At 42.2% G+C, this 22,595-nt stretch overlaps 1 protein-coding gene across 1 annotated transcript; it reads left to right on the forward strand.

Annotated features, from left to right (window-relative positions):
* The first annotated feature begins 15,678 nt into the window (after window positions 1-15,678).
* On the forward strand, window positions 15,679-20,766 carry LOC134205927 (uncharacterized). Its single transcript, XM_062681634.1, has one exon. The coding sequence runs from the start codon at window positions 15,679-15,681 to the stop codon at window positions 20,764-20,766; it is 5,088 nt and encodes a 1,695-aa protein (XP_062537618.1).
* The last annotated feature ends 1,829 nt before the right edge of the window (window positions 20,767-22,595 follow it).

The following is a 22,595-nucleotide window of genomic DNA, read 5'->3' on the forward strand; positions in this document are numbered from 1 at the left end:
ATGTAAAAGGGCGGTAATGAGTTTAATTGAAAGGTTCATTTGTGTACACGTGGAGTGGCCGTCCGAAGCAATGATCTTACATGCTTATGACATGGAGTTTGAACCTGTTCAGATGATGAATTGCTTTTTTCTTTTTTTTCAATTTAATTTGCTAATTGTCTAATACATGCATTCATCTCTTAGACTAGGTGTTTCGTGTTTTCTTAACACTATCATCCTTATTTGCTATGTTACTTTCTAGTTATTATTAATACATTTGCATTGCCTCTGGCAGTTAGGATTTTTCCTCTGGTTTAATTGAACCATGTAGGAATTACAATGTTTTTAACTAAAACTGGAGTTCTGGAGTCGGATGTTTCTACATTTTGATTGGTATCATGGAGATGGTAATGTTGGCATAATATTAAGTGTATGTCTGTGTGTTTGTCGTCATTCATTATCAGTTCAAATTTACATCGAGAGTTATTCCCATTTTTCAACTCCAAAAATGCCGAAAAATCTTTCGAGTGTCGTCAGAATTTGCTTGTGCGATTATCATTGTAAATTTATTTTATTTATTTATTATCAGACTAAGGCCGGAGTGGCCTGTGCAGTGCATAAAAGTCTTCTCCATTCAGCTCAGTCCATGGCTGCACGTCGCCAACCACACGGTCTGCGGAGGGTCTGCAAGTCTGCAAGCCTCCACCTAATCGATCCACCTTGCTCGCTGTGCACCTCGCCTTCTTGTTCCCGTCGGATCGTTGTCGAGAAACATTTTCACCGGATTACTGTCCGACATTCTGGCTACGTAACCGGCCCACCGCAGTCTTCCGATTTTCGCGGTGTGAACAATAATGGATGGTTCTGCCAACAGCTCATGCAACTCGTGGTTCATTCGCTTCCTTCATGTATCGTCCCAGTCCGCCATCTGCACTCCACCATAGATGGTACGCAGCACTTTCCTTTCGAAAACTCCAAGTGCGCGTGTCTGTAGCGGACTACCAGGACTAACGGTCTAATAAGGGTTTTGTATAATGTGACCAGATATATTTTGTGCCAGCGCGGGACATTTTTTTTTAAATCCTTGTTTTTATTCAAAAATGTGCTTAAGTCAAAACTTTAAAATTTGATGAACCCCTCTGGAACTTGCTTGGACCTGGATCAATCACACAATCCCAACTCTGTTGTGAATGAATCTGTTCAATTTTTAACAACGGTGGGAGTTCCTGATGGTTAAACTTATTTGTATTGGTTGCATGATTCATTTAGGCTAGATGTACCAGTTGTGGCTATAGCACCAGTTGTCGCACTAGTGCTTTATATGCCAAATGGCCGATCAAATCACCGCAAATCAAGTTCATATCGATAAAGCATATTCATATGATACGATAACACCTTTGATCTCTTCCAAAACAAGCAAAGCATAATTGTTAAAATTGATTTTGCTTAATTTTTGACATCCTTTGCACCAGTTGTCGCACTAGTGGTCCCTATTTGACCAGTCCCATAAGAAAACAATGGGATTTGCCAAATAAGGAACCAAAATTAAGAATAGTGCCACAACTGGTGCATGCGTTCCTATTATGGGTTAATTAATTTTGAGGCTAATAACAAATTTGATTGTGGTTTTCACAGCTGTTCTAAGGAGCAGGAAGCAAAGCCTTTCCCTTGATGTATAAAGTTCACCCACATGCCTTTTACTTATTTTTAAAAAAATAGTTATTCTTAAGTATGGCGACAATTGGCACACCCACCCTAGCTAACATTCAAAGCGATCGTATTATTTGTTTTATGAAATTAGGCAGAGCGCTCAAATTTGCTTGAAGTGCCTACATCTTACTCATGTTTTTCATTATTCCCCGCAAACTGACAGACGATTCATCATTATTTTTTTCCATAAGCTTGAAACAAAAAAAAGATCCGAGCTATATAAAATTCGTCGAACTTGCTCAGATTTCAAGTGAATTAAGTTTTTACTAAAATAATAACAACATACGAACACGATGTGAGTTGAAATTGTTGAGCTAGGGATCCTACATTCAGAGATCTTGAGCCAATCGAGCATTGAGTACTGTCAGAATCTGTGCCAAAGGAGCATTGTTATTTTTTTATTATTTCTAGTTGGTGACTTCTACTGTAGTGTTGATTTTCGAGATTTTTCGGCTATGCAGTCTGATTTATTAGAACATATTTTTAAATTTTGTCCAGCGTTTCGTCATCGGGTTCGATGTCTTCTTCCAGGAAAAAAAAATTGATCACTTTTTGTTAAGTATGATAGGCGTTCCGTTACAAAGAGCAAACATTTTTTTTCCTGAAGAAGACATCGAACCCGATGCCGAAACGTTGGATAAAATTTAAAAATGTGTTTTTATAAATCAGACTGTATAGCCGCAAAATCTCGAAAATTTATTATTTCTGTGAATTTTGAAATGATTTCAGTTCTTCACTTTAAAAGCATTGTTATTGTTGCAGATTGAGTAAAATATTCCATTTCACTTATTATAGCTCTATTAGTAGGTATCCAATTAAACATCTTTCCTCGTTCTCGTGTCCATGTGGATTTGACTAGGACTACTAGAATACACCAAAGCAGGCTTGTCAAAATTCCTCAAACTCGCTAGAGTTTAGGACGAAATAAAATTGGAAACCAACAAACACGTGTTTTAAGGCCGCTCGGCGTTGCACTACCACAGTTATAAATTTGTTGGAGACGGAAAGATACAAATGACGTTGATGACAATATGAGAAACCCCTGGAGAAACCTCTTCTCTGTGTTTCTCTCTCACATCTTCAATGAAATTATCATTAGTAACAAACAGAGTAAGGAAGAGCTAAACAAATTTGTTTAGCTCTTCCTTAAGCCCCAAACGCAATACAACGGAACGGCAACGGAAACGGAAAATTTGGCATTTAGCCCATGTATTTTCTGTCAAATTTTCCGTAAGAAATATAATTTGGACGCAGAAAAAAGGTTTAAACAACATACGAGTGTGGCCGTGGCGTTGGGTGAAAGACCACTCATCAAGCCTCCGGAGCGATGCTTTGTATGTGACGAAAATGTAAAATCATCAATCAATATAATAAATTTTCAAATAATAAATGATAAATTTTTATTTATAATTTAATAAATGTTTCTATCTATTGAATATTTCTTTATTTCGCGGGACATAATCTTGAAATAAGTGAAACGCGGGACATTTCGCGGGACTCTTTTCAGCGCGGGACAAATGGCGAAAATGCGGGACTGTCCCGCGAAACGCGGGACGTCTGGTCACCTTAGTTTTGTAGATAGTCAGTTTGGTACGGAGACGAACTCTATTCGATCGGAGCGTTTTGCGGAGTTTAAAGTACGTACGATTTCCTGCCATGATGCGTCTCCAAATTTCTCTGCTGGTATCGTTATCGGCGGTCACCAATGAGCCCAAGTATACGAATTCTTCAACCACCTCGATTTCGTCACCACCGATACAAACTCGTGGTGGATGGCTTACATTGTCTTCTCTTGAGCCTCTTCCTATCATGTACTTCGTTTTCGACGTGTTGATGACTAGTGCAATCTATTTAGCTTCGCTTTTCAGTCTGATGTAGGCTCCTCTCTCAAAGCTACGTGCCATAATATCTATTTCGTACCACTCATGTCGAATCCTTCGTATTACCCCTTCCATAGCGATGTTGAAGAGCAGACACGAAAGGCCATCACCTTGTCGTAACCCTCTGCCCGATTCGAAGGAACTCGAGAATGCCCTTGAAACTCGAACTACACACATCACCCGATCCATCGTCGCCTTGATCAACCGTATCAGTTTATTCGGAAATCCGTTTTCGTGGTACAGCTTTCATCCATAAATCCCGCCTGGTGTTAGTCGGCGGCATAAAATTTGGGAGAGTACCCTGTAGGCGGCATTCAGCAATGTGATTGCGCTGCAGTTGCTACAATCCAGCTTATCACCCTTTTTGTAGATGGGACACACGACACCTTCCATCCACTCCTGCGGCAGAACCTCGTCCTCCCAAACCTTGGTAATTACCCAGTGCAGCGCTCTAGCCAGTGCCTCACCACCGTGTTTAAACAGCTTTCCTGGTAGTTGGTCAACTCCAGGGGCTTTGTTGTTTTTCTGCCGGCCGATCTCCTCCTGGATTTCCTGGAGATTCGGAGCCGGAAGTCGCATGTCCTGCGCGCGTGCTCCTAGGTTCCTTACCATATTGCCACCGTTGTCTGCCACATCACCATTCAGGTGCTCTTCGAAGTGCTGCCGCCACCTTTGGATCACCTCACGCTCGTTTGTAAGAAGGTTCCCGTTTATGTCCTTACACATATCAGGCTGCGGCACGTGGCTCTTACGTGAATGGTTTAATTTCTCATAGAACTTTCGTGCGTTATTAGCGCGGTACAGTTGCTCCGTCTCTTCACGTTCTCGATCTTACTGCTGGCGCCTTTTCCTCCGAAAAACCGAGTTTTGTCAGTTCCGCGCCCGTTTGTATCGTTGCCTCGTTCGCCCTCGTGCGGTGTTGCAGCAATCTCGCCCATGCTGCAGTCTTCTCTTCAACTAACTGCTCACATTCGCCGTCATACCAGTCGTTTCTCTGATCCGGGAGCACCGTGCCAAGTGCAGCGGTTGCGGTGTTTCCGATGGGGGATCGAATATTTCTGCAGCCATCTTCAAGAGACGCTGCGCCTAGCTGCTCTTCCGTTGGGAGTGCCACTTCCAGCTGCTGCGCGTAGTCTTGGGCTAGTCTACCGTCTTGTAGCCGCCCAATGTTTAGCCGCGGCGGACGACTCCGGCGCGTGTTGTACACCGTCGAGAGTTTTGAACACAGACATAATGCAACGAGGTAGTGGTCGGATTTAATATTCGCACTGCGGTGAGTACGGGCGTTCGTGATGTCGGAGAAGAATATGCCGTCGATTAGAACGTTGTCGATTTGGTTTTCCGCTTCTTGATTAGGTGATTTCCATGTGGCCTTGTGGATATTCTTAGGGGGAGGAAAGTGCTTCGGACTACCATTCCGCGGGAGGCTGCAAAGTTTATGCATCGTTGGCCGTTGTCGTTCAATACGGTATACAGACTATCCAGTCCGATGACCGGTCTATACATTTTTTCCCTTCTTACCTGAGTGTTCATTAGGATACCAATGAAAATGACATTTTCGAATTTCAGAAAACGACATTGCTCACCAGTTTCATTACCCCAATATATGACCCAATTGAGGCTCTCCTTAGCCGTGCGCTAAGATGCGCGGCTACAAAGCAAGACCATGCTGAGGGTGGCTGGGTTCGATTCCCGGTGCCGGTCTAGGCAATTTTCGGATTGGAAATTGTCTCTACTTTCTTGGGAATAAAAGTATCATCGTGTTAGCATCATGATATACGAATGCAAAAATAGTAACCTCGCAGTTAATAACTGTGGAAGTGCTAAATGAACACTAAGCTGCGAGGCGGCTTTGTCCCACTGTGGGGATGTAATGTCAAGAAGAACAAAATATGACCCCATGCAAAATTTGAGCTCAATCGGACATGATTTAGGGGTGCCTAAAATTCATCAAAATTTTGAAATTTTTACCCATGAAAATTTTTCCAAGGGGGGACCAAAGGAAAAGTCGAAAATCGAATTTTTGTTTTTGATGCCAAATGACTTAAAAATGCATGAAACGTCGAGATCAGATGTCACCCAAAAAAAAAAAATTGGAAAAAAAAAAGATTTTTTCTCAAAGAACATTTTTGGGACCTTTTCTGATGATGAAAAATTTTTTTCAACGAATTTTAACACCGGACGACGCACAATCGTTTTCGTAGCCAAAACATATCCCCTATGCAAAATTTTAGCTAAATCGGACATAATTTAGAGTTGCTCAAAATTAATCAAATTTTTTTTTCCCACAAGGGGGAAATAACTAAGGACTCAAAATGCATGAAAATTTGAGAATTTTGAAAAAAAAATCGACTCTTTTCGACAATTTTTCATTGAATTTAAAAACCGGACGTTACGCAAACATTTCCTTAGCCCTAAAATATGCTCCTATGCAAAATTTGAGCTCCATCGGACATGATTTAGGGGTGCTCAAAATCTTGCTTTGTGTTTCAGTTTGTGACGAAGATTCAAAATCACTTCCTCTTAAAACAATAAAGCCTCTTTGATGGCTTTTCTCACAAGTTTTGGTTGGATCTGATACATTTTCAGCATCGAATTTGTTTTGTTTTTGAAGAAGAAGGTACTAGTGGAGATAGCTTCTGTAAGGTACGGTTCAAAAAATGGCAAATATTTCCCAACAAGCAGAATATCCTCCATTTTATGAAAAATAATAATAATAAACAGTGCGACTGCTTTCACTTCTAAAGTTCAAATAAATACTGGTAATGGAAAAATCTAGAATGGAAGAAAAATAAAGATTTGATTTTGAGCACCCCTAAATCATGTCCGATTCAGCTAAAGTTTTGCATAGGGTGATATTTTTGGCTATGAAAACGTTTGCGTATCGTCCGGTGTTAAAATTCGTCGAAAACAATCTTCATCATCTGAAAAGTCCCAAAAATGTTCTATGAGAAAAAACCTTTTTTTTTCAAAATACTTTTTTTTTAGATAACATCTGATCTCGACGTTTAATGCATTTTTAAGTCATTTGGCATCAAAAACAAAAATTTGATTTTCGACTTTTCCTTTAACCCAAATTTTCATGGGTAAAGATTTCAAAACTTTGATGATTTTTAGGCACCCCTAAATCAAACCGATTGAGCTCAAGTTTTGCATGGAGTCATATTTTTGGGTAATGAAACTTCTGAGCAATGTCGTTTTTTGAAATTTGATGACATTTTTTCCCATACATTCCATTGGCACCCAATTGTTCATGTCACCGATGACAATTTTGACGTCCCGTAGTGAGCATCCATCGTATGTCTGCTCCAGCTGTGCATAGAACGTTTCTTTTTCGTCGTCGAGTCTCCCTTCGTGTGGGCAGTGAACGTTGATGATGCTATAGTTGAAGAAACGGCCTTTTATCCTCAGCTTGCACATCCTTGCGTTGATTGGCTGCCACCCAATCACGTGTTGGCGCATCTTGCCTACTACTGTGAAGCCGTTTCCCAGCTAGATGGTGGTGCCACAGCTTTGGTAGAAGGTAGCCGCTCGATGCCCGCTTTTCCACACTTTCTATTCTGTCCAGAAAATCTCCTGCAGCGCCACGACGTCGAAGCTGCGGGGATGTAATTCTTCGTAGACTATCCTGTGGCAGTCTGAAGCCTAGCGACTTGCAGTTACATGTTCCAAGCTTCCAATCGTGATCCTTTATTCGTCGCCTAGGTCGTTGCCGATTGTATCGAGTCGTATTATCTTCTATGTCATTCGTAATAGTTGTTTTTAAAGGCGGCTTATTGGGCCTGCGCAAGCCTCTTGGCTCGTTGGAGGGCCATCGTGCCAGGTCTGTTTAGCGTTTCACCTAACACCAGGACATGAGGTTCTCCGCTTTGAGCGGCACACGGTCGCTTTGGCGGAGCCTACTTGCGGATAAATGCAGCTTTTTATAGAGGTTTAACAGGGCCCACTGTCAAGCCCCACCACATCCTAGGCAGGCACCACAACTCGTCAAGCCCTTGGATATAGTCTCTGCTGCCCGTACTATTGGTACAACTCGTGATTTATGCGACGCCACCAGATACCGTTCTCCTGTTTACCGCCGAGTATTGTCCGCAGCACCTTACGCTCAAACACTCCGAAAGCTCTCCGATCAGTCTCATTTAACGTCCATGTTTCATGGCTGTATAAAGCCACCGGAAGAATAAGAGTGGTATACAGCGCGAATATTGTCTTCGTTTGCAGACTACGGAACTTAAGCTGGTTACGAAGTCCGTAATAAGCCCTATTTGCAGCAGCAGGGTAAAATCATTATCGCACGTCACTAGTGTTCCAATATACACAAATTCTTCCACCACTTGAAATTTTTCACCATCTAGTACCATTTCACTACCACCACCACTATAGAACCCACGTTGATTGCTAGCGACCATGTACTTCGTTTTGCTGGTATTGATCGTGAGTCCAATCCTCGCTGTCTCCCTCAAAAAGGCACAAAAGCCTTTTCAACGGCACGGCGTTCAATCCCGATAATATCGATATCGTCCGCAAATCCCAGGAGCATATGCGATCTTGTGATAATGATCTTGTAATAATGGTACCGCTTCTTTGCACACCAGCTCCTACGAGCGCTTTATTGAACAGTATATTCGAGAGTGCATCACCCTGCTTCAATCCATCTAAGGTAACAAATGATGTCGATATTTCATCCGCAAACCTTACACTTGATTTCGATCCGTCCATCGTTATACGAATCAGCCGTATCAGTTTCGCCGGAAAACCATGTTCAAGCATAATTTGCCAAAATTTATTCCGTTTCACTGAATCGTACCTCCTTGAAATCAATAAACAGATGATGTGTCTGCAAGTTTACTCCCGGAATTTATCAAGGATTTGTCTCAGGGTAAACATTTTATCCGTCGTTGATCGGCTCTCAAGAAAAATCTGCCTGCTATTCGCCGACGATGGACGCTTCTAGCGGTCTCAATCTGTTGAACAGAATACGGGACAAAATTTTGTAAGCCCAATTAAGTAATTGGTAATTGGCGCACTCCGATACACAGCTCCGTATTCTCCCCAGCAGAACGAGTAGGCGGCCGTTACTTGAAGGAAATGGCGCTGTGTATGTTGCTAGAAGCTGCTCTAGAGCAAAAGCATTGGGGGAAAGCAATCCTGACAGCTACATATATACGGAACCGTGTCCCATTCCGATCAATTGGCATCAGTCCGTAAAAGCATTGGTTCGGTAGAAAGCCGTCACTGTGACTCAGACTATGAAATCAGAAGAACCAGTGAACTTTTCCCGCGAGGAGGAGTAGATGCGTGCAATGAGAAAGAAGTACAATTCTTAGATCCCGAACAATCCCTGGAAACTTATAGATCCACCGACCAACCGCAATATCATTGGATGTAAGTGGGTTTTTCGAAAGACATTGGATAAAGAAGGCATAGTAGAGTAGTTTACGGGGCGTAAGAAGATGCTAGTGAAACATTTAGACGTTAAGACCGCGTATCTTTATGGTATACTCAAGGAAGAGATTTACATGCGGCAACCGCCGGGCTTTGTTGAGGAGAATAAACAGGAACAAGTTTGTCGTCTACAACAGAGCATTTACGGCCTGAAACAGGCTGCCAGAATTTGGCATTAAACTACGACCACAGAGAAACAGACGTCTCACTCAACGTATGTTCCATCGTACACCTTTTTAATGGTTTATTTAACTTTTTGTAGGTGGTCAATCGGCCACCGATGGCGCTTTCATCGATTTTGCTTGTGTTTGACGTTTGCACACTACCGCCATCTGGTTGCCGCTTGACCACCGGGATTTTAGCATTGGGCGACAATGTTTTCGTGACGATGATTTTGATTGCATTTTGTTCTAAGTGAGACGTCTGTTTCTCTGTGCTATGACTAGCATCCTGTTGAAGCTGGATTTTACGAAACGCTATTCGGATACCTGTTTGCTCAAGAAGCGGATCGGAGATGGAAGATTGCTCCGTATCGATAATAAATATAAAGCCTTTTGTGTTGACACTTGCAACCGTTCATGAGTGCGACGATGATTGGAATTCGTTAGGTCCTTTAGATTTAGATTTTCGTCAATGTGACTACTAAAGAAAGTAAGGGCACAAACACGGTAAGCCACAGTACAGCATTCGGCCACAGTACAGATGGCCGTGCGATGTGCAAAATGTGAAAACCAGCTGAAAGGTGCGCTCTCGCAGTATCACTGCTAGGTAGCAATAATTTAGGGTCTGTCTCGTCTCATTTGGAGATTTAAACTTAAAAATAACAGTTCGAAAATTAAAAAATCGCCGGGTCATAAAGGGCCCCTCACACGCTCCGACCTGAGACGAGACCTGCAAAGACGGCTTTCTTTTTCCTTGTTTTGACACTTGTTCTTCTTTTCATCATAGTTGATCATCAATTCTCAACTGTTTCCTTGAGTGTTTCACCTAAATCCCGGGTAGAATCTTCTGAGCACAATAAACGTGTTTGCAATTTACGAATTTGTAAACTTATTTTTATAAAGATTTTCCTGTCGGAAATAAAACATGTATTTATAACTGTTCAATAATGATCTGTCCGGCTATTGTAGAATACTTTTCAAAGTGAAAAAGTACTCGTAAAATAAAATCATTCGGAATACTTTTCGAGGGATACCAATACTTTCACACAAAAAGGTGCTGGTTGCATCTGACAATTCGTGACAGCGCTTGCTGGTTGCAGATGAAGTTACATTTTTTCCTCTTTGCAAGTCCTGTCCCAGGCTCCGACATGTTGTACAACTTTGACTCGAACCCCAGAAAATTTGGTACCCAGGCATCTATGAAAAATGATTCAATATCTGTCAAAAGTAACCTTGCTCTGCGAGCAGGGTTTTTGGAAAATATTGAACTGCCATTTTTAAGTTTTATTTGATTTTAATTCGCAAATCGTACCAAAGCCTTAGTTATCTCCCAACCGCCACCGATATTGCTATCGGTCGAACGTACGACCCCGTAATGCAATAAAGTAATTACAGTCCACAATTAAGTGTTTTTCGGTAGAAATAAATTTCGATAGTGACCTATCACCAACTGTAATCTATTCGCATTCCGAATAAGTTTCACGGGTGCACACGTGCGAAAACGGGGAAACCCAACAGTGACTTTGTATTGCTGAATGCATTGATTTCCGCCGTTCGTTGCGAAGAATGTCTGAATGAAATGAAATTACTGAAATTACTACTGAAAAAGAGCGACCCCCCTTGGAGGTGAAACCTGCCCAAGACTTACCAAGTGAAGGAGAGCACTTTATTCTAGAAGAACCAGAGACGAGTCGGAATCAAGATGACACATTTTTCACAATTTGAAACCAGCTACGGCGAAGAGTTTTCAACTGATGTGATTTTCAAATCCAAAAATCTTTAAATTCACTCGAGTCACGCGATGTCTAGAGGCACTACCGATAGGAGCGTACGACACCAGGCACTCCATTCATATCTTGCCTGGTGTCACACGCACCCTTCTGCTGCGCGTCTACGTAACAAGGGTTGATAACCCAGCAAAATGGTCCAATGGCCCTCGCACAGTGGCTGAGAACGCGATGCGATCCAGTGGCAGGCTACAATGAATTCTCGCTCAACTTTTCAAAAGGACCTATGTAACATTTTCTCATGAATCAATTTGAATAGCGCAATCAACAGAAAAACATGAAAGCTTTCCATTGCAGTACTCAAATTAATTCATGAAAAAAATGTTACTTAGGTCCTTTTGAAAAGTTAAGCGAGAATTAGAAACATGCGCAAATTGAAAATGGAACGCTGGACTTGGTCCAACTCCCCACAGACAAGAATGCCATCGGATGGGAATCGATGTTCAAGCGGAGTTCGCCGAGAAGATAGCCCTGACTGGACATAAGCCGCGAATCATACCATAAGGCCTCACACAGTAATACGGCACAGCCAACTGACAATCTTCAACATATTCTAAGTACGTCTCATAAATCACCGAGTGAGTTAATTCTTTGAGTTGTCACCGCAATCACCGAACTAATACTATACTTCTTTTCTGAAGAAACATTCAATTTCTCGGCTCAGTGACGACTTTCAGATTTTTTTAAATAGATTTATGCCTGTAATAAATTATTGGATTTAAAATTCTTTAGAATGCAGAAAGCCAGTTCGTTTCAATTTGTAAATAGGTATAGGAAACTCAATGACGGTGCATCCAGCTGGCCGGTAGTGATTAGTGGACACCTGTTCAGTGGGCTGAATGCACTTGAGATAAATACCCTGTTATCAGTGTGTGCACTGTGCAGTCATAAAAGTGAAGGGGAATGCAGTTTTGAATGGAACGAGTCAAAAAAGTTATTTTATCAATTTCTAGACTCATGCTTAAAACTGGCATATTACCGCTTCTTTACGTAAAATTTGTGATAATGCATCCTGTGGAAAATCAAATGAAGTTAATGGGGAGCTTGATATCATATCATTGCGTAAATGTGAATGATTCCTGTCGAAATTTGAATGAATGTCATGAAAAAAATCGAGTGGATTTCCTTAGGATATTTAAACCAATTTCACGTGGAAATCCTAAAAAAAAAATCCCGTGAGGATTCAAATGATTTTTAAATGGAAATTTGAATTCATTTCCTGTAAAAAAATATTATGATATGAACTAAATTTAAAAATATTACCTGGGCAAGCATGAGAACATTTCGATTACTGTGAAAATACCTATGTTTGTTTTTTATTTACCTAACGGTGGCCATCGCCTAGTAACAGGGCTACCCAAGTAGCACTAAGACAATTTTTTTAGAAAAATAAAAAACTTGTTGTTTACTTAGGTTATAATGGTGACAAGCAAAATTTTTTCTAGGAATTATTCGGTGTTAAATGTTTGTCAATAAGAATGATATGTGACTTCCAAGGTTGTGTTGTGTTGAATATACGATAATGATCGAAGACGTGTGCGCCGAAGTACTTGTGACCAGCGGCGGCATAAGGCCATTTTAAAACCGGCGGCGGCGGCGTTGGCGGCATCACGCCGTAAGCAATGTTCGACGGCGGCGGCGGCGGCGAGAATCGGCGTGAATAATTTTGAGCTGAGGAAAAAATCAAGGCATTTCATGGTTTTTATGAATTTTAGGGTTTTTTGTACAATTGCTAGCCTCAGTCAGACTGATGGGGGGAACATTCTAATAGCTATGGCTTGTATCTCCACAGTAAAAGTTTACATTACATCCTCCACTAGGAAAATTTCCGCATCACAGCACATGAGTTCATTGGAAAGTACTTCGAATATAATCCATTCGAATAATCCAGAAATTCGAGTGGAAATTCCTCAAGATATTCCTCAGAAAATTCGAGAAAGGAATTCTAAGAATTAATTTAAAAATTCTCTAATGAATTCCTTCAGAACTTCCACCAAGAAACCACTTGAAAATTTATTGGGGTATTTCTTCGGTAATTCTTTCCGAAATTTCTTCAAAAGTTTCATCAGAAATTTCCTTCTACTTGAGGGATTTCTTCGGAAATTCTTCTACGGAGTCTTCTGGGAATTCCTTCAGTAATTTATTCGGAACTATTTTTAGGGATTCCTTTGAAAATCCCTTTAAGAATTAGATACCCATGGAAAATCCTTCAAGAAATTCTATGAGAATACCTAAGGACACTGTTTTAGGAATATATTCGAAATCCATTTCCTTCCATCCAATCCTTCAGAAATTTCTAATAGAAAATCTTACAATAATTCCTCAAAACATTTCTTCGGAAACTCTAGGAAGATATTTTTGGTATTCTTCCGAAATTTCCCTCTGGAATTTATTTTCAAATTTCTTATAGGAATCCCTTCGGATATTCCTTTAGCAACTTTTCCAGAAATTCCTGTAGAGCTTCGAAAATTTCCTTTTAAATTACTTTAAGAATTATTTCGGGAATCTCTTTAGAATTTCTATTGCGAAATCTTCGGAAATTTTGTTTGTAAATTCCTTCATTTTTTTAAAACGTTTTCAAGTGTTATTTTTATTTGAAAATAAGCTTAACTCTCAAATACCTTTAGAAATTTCTCCAAATTCGAATTCTTTCCGGAACTATCCCTGCAGTAATTTTGTATGGTTTACTGAAGTAATTTTCCAAAGACTTCCTGGAGGAAGTCCCAAAAGAATTTCTGAAAATATTTCAAAACCCTTTCCGGAGGGGTTTCTGAAGGAATCCCTGGATAAATGTCCAAATTAATTCTTGGTGGCTTTTCTAAAGAGATTTTCGAAGAAATTCCTGAAGAAATTTCCGACTCAATTGTTGAAGGAATAACCGAAAAAGAACCTGAAAAGATTTTCGACCAGAATTTTAAAAAGAGTTACTGGAGGAATATTCGAAGGAATTCTGAAAGTAATTTACGAAAGAATTTTAAATGGATTTTCCAAACAGCTATTGGAATTTACATAGAAATTCCTATATTTCTCCTGGAATTTCTTCAAAACCCCGGACAGTAGTAAAACAAATTCAGTTTTGACAAATTCAGTTTCAGAATCAAAATTACATGCCAAGAAAAACTCCCAAAATATCGAGATTGCAGGGCTGGTAACGACCAATGTCGTTTAAAATAGTGACATTAGTGACCAATGCTGACGAAAAAAGGGACCAAATAGTGACTTTTAGTTCCAGAAAGAGTAACCAAATAGTCACTTTCAGTTTAAGTGACAAAAAATTTACTATTATGTGGCAATGGTACTTATTTAATTATTTTTCAGACAGAATTATTTCGACTCATCACGTTTATGAGTCTGTGGTCGGAATATCTGTTGTTATGGAAAATATAGCAACGTTATAAATAGTTTTAGAAACTAACTTTCTTTATAAAACTTTTAAAAATGCATCCCACTTTAAAGTATATTCCGTTTTCCATTTCACTAAACATATATTCATCTCATCGAGAAACAAACAAATACAGCACATTCATAACTTTTCACAAACATGTATGTTACGTACAGAATTAGAATGTTGCATCCCAAGATGCACCTCACTAGGCAATAAGATAGGCAGCAGCAAGACAGACAATACGAGTGTGTTTCATCGTCGTATGTTTCTTCTCACACTATATCTATTGCGCATGTAAATGCTTACCATCGAGATAGGTCAAAGTATAGGTAGCTCTTCAGCAGCTAACTGCCGTCGCGTCGATCGCAGTGATCGCAGCACTTGATAGAATTTGTAGTTCGCTCTTGCATATCACCCGTGTCGGTTGAAAAGTAAAATACAGTCCACTTCATATTCGAACGTTATGTAGTTTGTTATTCTGATTAGAATAAATTGTCCGTCGTGTCGCAGTTAATCTTAAATACGTGTTTTTAAAGCCAACTTCCGAAACGCGCTATTCCGCGAGTGACCCGTAGTTTGAATCTGGCCAGTGAAAAGGTTTATAACTAACATTTTTGGTCCTGATCGAGCCGGATAAGATCAATCCGCGGGACCACGTCTTGGTGAATAGTGCGCGTGGCTTGGGTTAATTGTGTGTCCGACCCATTGTCCGTCGTTATTGCGCGTGAAAAAGTGAACTTGTAAAATTGTATGCGGAGTGCAAAGTGTGCTCTGATCCATTGTGCGGAATCGATACCCGTCTTCTGCTAGTGAGCAAATTAATTAATGCCAATGGATAGCAGTTAGCGAAAGTGATTTAAAATATCCTGTGTGGCCGTGTATGCAGTTTGGAATCAACGTTCTTCACAACTGATGCTGAATATTGGATTTTGATGCTGCATTTCGACATTTTGGATACCCCGAAGGATCAACCATCTAAATTCAGCTAAGTAGAGTGTGTGTGAATGTGTGGTTGAGGAGGCTTGGGCTCAGCGTGGTCTGCATGTGACGCTAGCCAAATAGAAGCGCATTGTCTTGAGTTAAATTTGCAAGCGCTCTGTTACCGTACTGTGGTGCGGGTTTGGACAAATTGAATTTTATTTGTGGAATTTTGGAGAAACAATTTTGAGTTCTCCGGTTGACTATTTAGTTCGGCACATTTGCGATTTGCCATTTGACTAATTCCCACAATTAGTGGTTGATAATTGAGCTGTCAATTCTGTCAATCCGTTCCGCTTGAGGTCTCGGTCGTGGTTCAGTGCTAGTGAAGTGTGATCTTTGTGCTATTCAGAATGCCGAAGTCCAATTTGAGGCAACTGGTGAAAGAGGAGAATCAGTTGAACGCAGCTTTGGCGAATGTGAAGGATTTTGTGGATAATTTTGATGCAGTTCGTGACAGTGATATGGTTGAATTACGTTTAGTGAAACTAGATGAAATTTTTGATCGGTTCTGTATCATTAGGGTGAACATAGATGTGCTTCTAGACGAGACCAGCGAAGAGTTTGAAAGTGCAGCTGATGACGATGGTGTTGACAGCGCGAAGAATGCTCCCGTCGGCGGTGACAGTGTGCAAACATACAAGAATTTTGAAAATTCGTATTTTCGTTTGAAGTCAGCGTTGCTTGCTAAACGCCCTAGAACGAAAGTAGAGATTCCTGAACGTCAAGCTGCCTGCCAACCATCCCGGTTGAAGTATCCGGAGCTGAAGCTTCCATCGTTTTGCGGAAAGCTGCAAGATTGGATCACTTTCCGCGATAATTTCAAATCGTTGATTCACGACAACGGTGATTTGAGTCCAATCGACAAGTTTAATTACTTGCGAGCATCTTTGAGAGATGAAGCATTACTTCAGATCAACCAAGTCCAGGTGAGTGCTGCCACCTACAACATTGCGTGGAATATTCTCGAGGCGAAATATGAGAATCATAAGCCGATAGCACACGAACATCTGAAGGCGCTGTTTTCTGTTCCAGTGATGAAGTCGGAGTCGTTTGATGCCCTGAATATTGTCCTGATGACGTTCAAGGTCAATCTTCAGCAGTTGGAAAAGTTGGGAGAAAACACTGAGAACTGGAGCACAATTCTAGCATTCATGTTGTCGCAGAAGCTAGATACAGCAACCCTTCGTCAATGGGAAACTCATCACAGTTCGAAGAACATTCCTCAGTATGATGCTATGACTGATTTTCTGGAGAAGCATTGCGCAATTCTGCATTCTACGTCAGCCCGCAGTTTAAGTGATCAAAGAAGATCATTCAAGAGTTCAGCAGTTCACACGCTTGTTTCTGCTTCATGTAATTGTCCAGTCTGCAATGGTGGACCGCATAACATCGAACAGTGTCGTCGTTTTGACAAAATGAGAGTGATCGACCGAAAATTGTTGATCCGAAGACTTGGACTTTGCTTGAATTGCTTGTGTTCTGGACATTTTGTAGCAGATTGTTCGAGACGTACCTGTGCAAAGTGTGGACAACGTCATCACCATCTTTTGCATCCGTATTATCCATCCGCTTCTAGCACGCAGAACCAAACGTCGAGCATCCCAAACAGGCCTCAAGTCGCGAACTCAAACGCTCAATCTCAGTCTCGTCAACAGTCAGTACAGCATTCGCAATCGCATCAATCCCGGATGAATAATACTCAAATATCTCCACAAACACCCGTCCAAACCACCACTCCACCACATACACGACAGCCACCTCCCACAAAAACACCAACTATTTCTCACCACACTGCTACCTCACACAATGTTCGTAGCCAGCGAAGCACCACACTTTTGTCAACCGCTCTCGTGAAACTCGCCGATCGCTTCGGAAATACGGTCATCGCTCGTGCATTGCTGGATAACGGTTCTCAAATATGCATGATAACAGAGAACCTGTCTCAAAGGTTGAATTTCAAGCGTTCACACGAGAACTTGCCTGTGAAAGGTGTTGGTGATTCTATGACAGTGTCGAAACAATCGGTGTTAGCGAGGATCCTGTCACGTTATTCTTCATTCGAAACCAAGGATGTGAAATTTTATGTGTTGCCTCGAATTACTGTGAATCTGCCGCAGACAACTATTGACATCAGTTCCTGGAAGCTGCCATCAGACATCTGCCTAGCTGATCCAAGGTTCCACGAATCCAGTGCGATAGATGCAGTCCTTGGCGTATCAGTTTTCTACGAGTTGCTGCTGAGTGAGCAGTTGAAACTATCGGATTCTGGTCCGATTTTACGAAACACCGAACTGGGTTGGATAGTTGCTGGAGAAATAACTGATAGTCCAGACACCACGTTCAGCGCTGTTACAGTCTCAGTCACCACAGAAGAGATACACGAGCAGTTAGCACGTTTTTGGGACTTGGAGTCATGCCGAACGAAGAGCTGTCTTTCCGTCGAAGAATCTACGTGTGAATCGATTTTCGAACAGACGACAACGAGAGACGCTGATGGAAAATTTCGAGTGGTGCTACCGAAGAAGCAGTTCATGATGGAACATTTGGGAAGGTCGAAGGAGATAGCAACCAAACGGTTCATGGGCTTGGAGCGCCGTCTGACTGCAAATCCAGAAATGAAGGCTCTCTATACTGAATTCATCCACGAGTATTTACTGATGGGCCATATGCGAGAAGTACGTAAGGAGGAGGAAGAACCTATCCACAGCTATTATTTGCCACACCATGCAGTCATGAAACCGGACAGTACGACAACGAAGCTCAGAGTTGTTTTTGACGCCTCATGTGCTACAGATTCTGGAGTTTCCCTGAACGACACACTGATGGTAGGACCGGTGGTCCAAGACGATTTGCTGTCAATACTTCTTCGTTTCCGCCTCCAGAAGTACGCTATAGTCGCTGACGTAGAGAAAATGTATCGAATGATCAACGTAGTCGAACAAGATCAGCCATTGCAAAGGATTCTTTGGCGAGAGTCCGTCGATCAGCCAATTCGAACGTATCAGTTGAGTACAGTGACTTACGGCACTTCGTCAGCGCCGTACTTAGCAACTCGAAGTCTGAATAAGTGTGCCGAAGAAGGAGAACAGGCGTACCCTGCAGCAGCCAAGGTCGTAAAGCGCAATTTCTATGTCGATGACATGCTAACTGGTGCGAAATCTGTCAAGGAAGGACAAAGCCTTTGTCGCGATATTTCGTCGCTACTCAGTTCTGCTGGTTTCAATCTCCGGAAGTGGCACTCTAATCAGCCAGCAATCTTAAAGGCAATTCCAAGTTATTTGCGAGACAAGCGAGAACTTTTAGACATCGATTCGTCGTCCACGGTGAAGACCCTTGGACTATGTTGGGAGCCAGCTACGGATAAGTTCTGGTTCAAAATGCCACTCTGGAAGCAGTCGTTACCTATTACGCAACGTATCGTTCTTTCTGACTCCGCTCGTTTGTTCGATCCGTACGGATTAGCAGGGCCAGTGATTGTGCAGGCGAAGATGTTTCTCCAAGAGCTTTGGAAAAAGAAGTATTCTTGGGATGAACCGTTGAGCGCAGATCTGCAGTCACAATGGCTACAGTTCCGGACAAATTTGGATCGACTGGATGCAGTTTCCGTTCCCCGCTGGATTCCATTCGACGATAATGTGATTTCAAGTGAGCTACACGGATTCTGTGACGCCTCGGAGAAAGCATACGGAGCAGCAATCTATCTGCGATGTGTTACACGAGAGGGCAGTACTACAGTTCGTCTGCTGATGGCTAAATCCAAGGTAGCGCCTTTGGAGGACTTAAGCAAGAAGAAGAAACGACAATCGATACCACGACTAGAGTTGTCATCAGCCCTGCTGTTAGCGCATTTGTACGAGTCAGTAGCAGAGAGCATTCAGATTCCAGCGAGAACATACTTCTGGACTGATTCCATGATCGTGAAGTGCTGGCTTTCGTCTCATCCGTCCAGATGGCAAATATTTGTCGCCAACAGAGTATCGGAAATACAACACATCACCAGAGAAGGTATTTGGAATCATGTACCTGGAGTTGAAAACCCGGCTGACATTATTTCGCGTGGTGTTACACCAGTACAGCTAGCCGAGAGTTCTGTTTGGTGGAATGGGCCTGAGTGGCTTCAAGAGGATTCCAGTACATGGCCGAAGATGAGCGATGACACAGTACAGCAGTTTGATTCAATTACGCTTGAGGAAAAGCCGTTGGTGACAGCAGCACTGCAGGTACTACCGACTAGTGAAATGTTTATCCGGTATTCATCATTGCTCAAATTGATTCGTTCAACGGCTTGGATACGTCGTTTCGTATTCAACTGTAAAGTTGCTAATCGTGATCTCAGAAGAATTGGAGTTCTCAGTGTGAAGGAACATGAAGAAGCTCAAATAGCGTTGGTAAAAATGGCTCAGTCGGAATGCTTTCCTGTCGAATTATCAGATCTGGTTGCAAAGGGTGAAGTGAAAACAAGCTCAAGATTACACACGAAGGATCCACAGTTGAGAGATGGTTTAATTCGTGTTGGCGGAAGACTTCGTCACGCATCAGTGTCGTCTAGCCGTAAACATCCGATTGTTCTGGACAGCAACCATCCATTGACGAAATTGATCATGGTAGATTACCATCACAGACTGCTTCATGGTGGAGCTCAACTTATGCTTTCCTGTATGAAAGAGAGATTTTGGCCACTGTCAGGCAGAAACTTGGCACGTAAGGTAGTGCACGAATGTGTGACCTGCTTCAGAGCTCGTCCACAAGTCCATGAACAACTGATGGGCGACCTCCCGATGGAACGAGTGACACCAGCTCCTGCCTTTATTCGTGTTGGAATGGATTATTGCGGTCCGTTCAATGTGCGACAAGCGTCGCGCAAGATGGCTACAGTTAAGTGTTACCTGTGCGTATTCGTCTGTCTAGTAGTCAAGGCAGTTCATGTAGAGATGGTAGCTGATCTCACAACTCAGGCATTCCTGGCTGCCCTGAGAAGATTTGTCGCACGACGTGGGAAGCCCGAAGTGATCTTCTGTGACAATGCTACGAACTTTGTTGGAGCGAGACGAGAAATCAGTGAGTTACATCGGCTATTCAGAGCAGAACAGTTTCGGAACAAGGTAGTTTCGGAAGCAGCCAACGACTCGATAGAGTTCAAGTTCATTCCTGCCAAATCCCCGAACTTCGGTGGATTATGGGAAGCTGCAGTTAAGTCGCTCAAGGGACACATGAGAAGAGTCATCGGTAATACCGTTCTCCGTTCAGACGAGCTGCAGACTGTTGTAACGCAGATCGAGGCTTGCCTCAATTCGAGACCGATTACTCCGATCAGCAACGACCACAGAGATCTGGAAGCGCTGGAAGATGGTCAACAGATTATTTGTCGGACCTTCACAACCGAAACAAGTGGACGAGGAGAAGAGACAACTTGCACATTGGAACGATGGTCCTACTGAAAGAAGACAAGTTGCCTCCGTTGCAGTGGCACTTGGGACGAGTGACGGCGATCCACCCAGGCGCCGATGACATCATTCGAGTAGTTACAGTTCGTACGCAGTATGGAACTTTCCGTAGAGGTATCCAGAAGATTTGTATACTTCCCATCCGGGACAATCAGCATCTAGTCGAGCACGCTCAGTAGTCAAGTCCGTCAAGTAAAATAAGTATTTCTGCCCCCGTTGGGGCACTTAAGGCAGCAGGCGGCAATTATTTAGCCGTTGATGTCTGGGGGCGACCCTCAAGTTACGTGCATCCCTTCTTAGTATTCTGTTGGAACCTACTGCCTTGCTTTCCTTCACTAGGGATGTGACCATCAACTGCACCTGCTTCGGACATCCTCGCTGCCAAATAGTCTGCTTGAACAGTGAGACTTCTTCAGTTCTTGTTTCCTGCTTTGAATCATCATAAGGCTAAGTACGCCCCCATATGGGGCAACTGTCGGCATTTTGCGGTGCATTACCGCTACGCCACGGGGGCGATCTATAAGTTACGTCGATCCGCTTTTGTGTTGTTCTGGATCCAAATCGCTTCGTATTCTTCGACAGATCTCCTGTTCACCTGTACATCGCTAGTCATCGGTATCTACTAGCCCACTGAAGTGCATGAGTCGCAGATCCTACCCCATCGGATGTTAGTTCCAGATTTTATCATCGTTGGTTCATCAGTTCAATTCATCGTGTCACCGGCAGCAGGGAGCTGAACAACAGATGAGTATTCATTGGCCCCACGGGGCAACTTTGGCAACATTAGGACAGTCCGTCCGCATTTCGCCAGGGGGCCGAACCATAAGTTACGTGTCTCCTCTGTAAGTCCGTGTCTAGGATTACAGTCGTGTTTATCTTCAACAGATTCGATCGGTCCATCATCGGAGTCTCCAGTGGCGAATTCCATTTCTGCTAGACGTATGACATCAGTGCACGGATTCATCGTTTACGTGATTAGGACATCGTCATCAGTGAGCTGCCAAACAGGATCGAGATTTCTGTATTATGTGAAGTACTACTGTTTGTTACAATCAATGATCTGAACATATTGTGTTATGTTAAGTCAGTTAGAATGTTAGTCGAATTGTTAGTTAAGTTTGTGTTGAGAGAACTCAAGGCCGCCGGCATGTTACGTACAGAATTAGAATGTTGCATCCCAAGATGCACCTCACTAGGCAATAAGATAGGCAGCAGCAAGACAGACAATACGAGTGTGTTTCATCGTCGTATGTTTCTTCTCACACTATATCTATTGCGCATGTAAATGCTTACCATCGAGATAGGTCAAAGTATAGGTAGCTCTTCGGCAGCTAACTGCCGTCGCGTCGATCGCAGTGATCGCAGCACTTGATAGAATTTGTAGTTCGCTCTTGCATATCACCCGTGTCGGTCGGAAAGTAAAATACAGTCCACTTCATATTCGAACGTTATGTAGTTTGTTATTCTGATTAGAATAAATTGTCCGTCGTGTCGCAGTTAATCTTAAATACGTGTTTTTAAAGCCAACTTCCGAAACGCGCTATTCCGCGAGTGACCCGTAGTTTGAATCTGGCCAGTGAAAAGGTTTATAACTAACAATGTACATATGCTCACTGTTTAAAAAATTCCAAGAATAAGCAACAAATTGAATTCATTTTATTGCTTTGTTTTTCTTGGGATAAACATAGGAGCTATGGATAGGAGGATGAAGTCGAGTAGCAGTAAATCTACATTATGAAATCATGAATTTTACGAACATAAATGGACAACTTACTATTAAGAATAATAAGAAAGTGTCCGAGGAAAATCAAGCAATTCCGATA

The sequence above is a fragment of the Armigeres subalbatus genome, chromosome 1, assembly GCF_024139115.2.
Source record: "Armigeres subalbatus isolate Guangzhou_Male chromosome 1, GZ_Asu_2, whole genome shotgun sequence".
NCBI lineage: Eukaryota > Metazoa > Arthropoda > Insecta > Diptera > Culicidae > Armigeres > Armigeres subalbatus.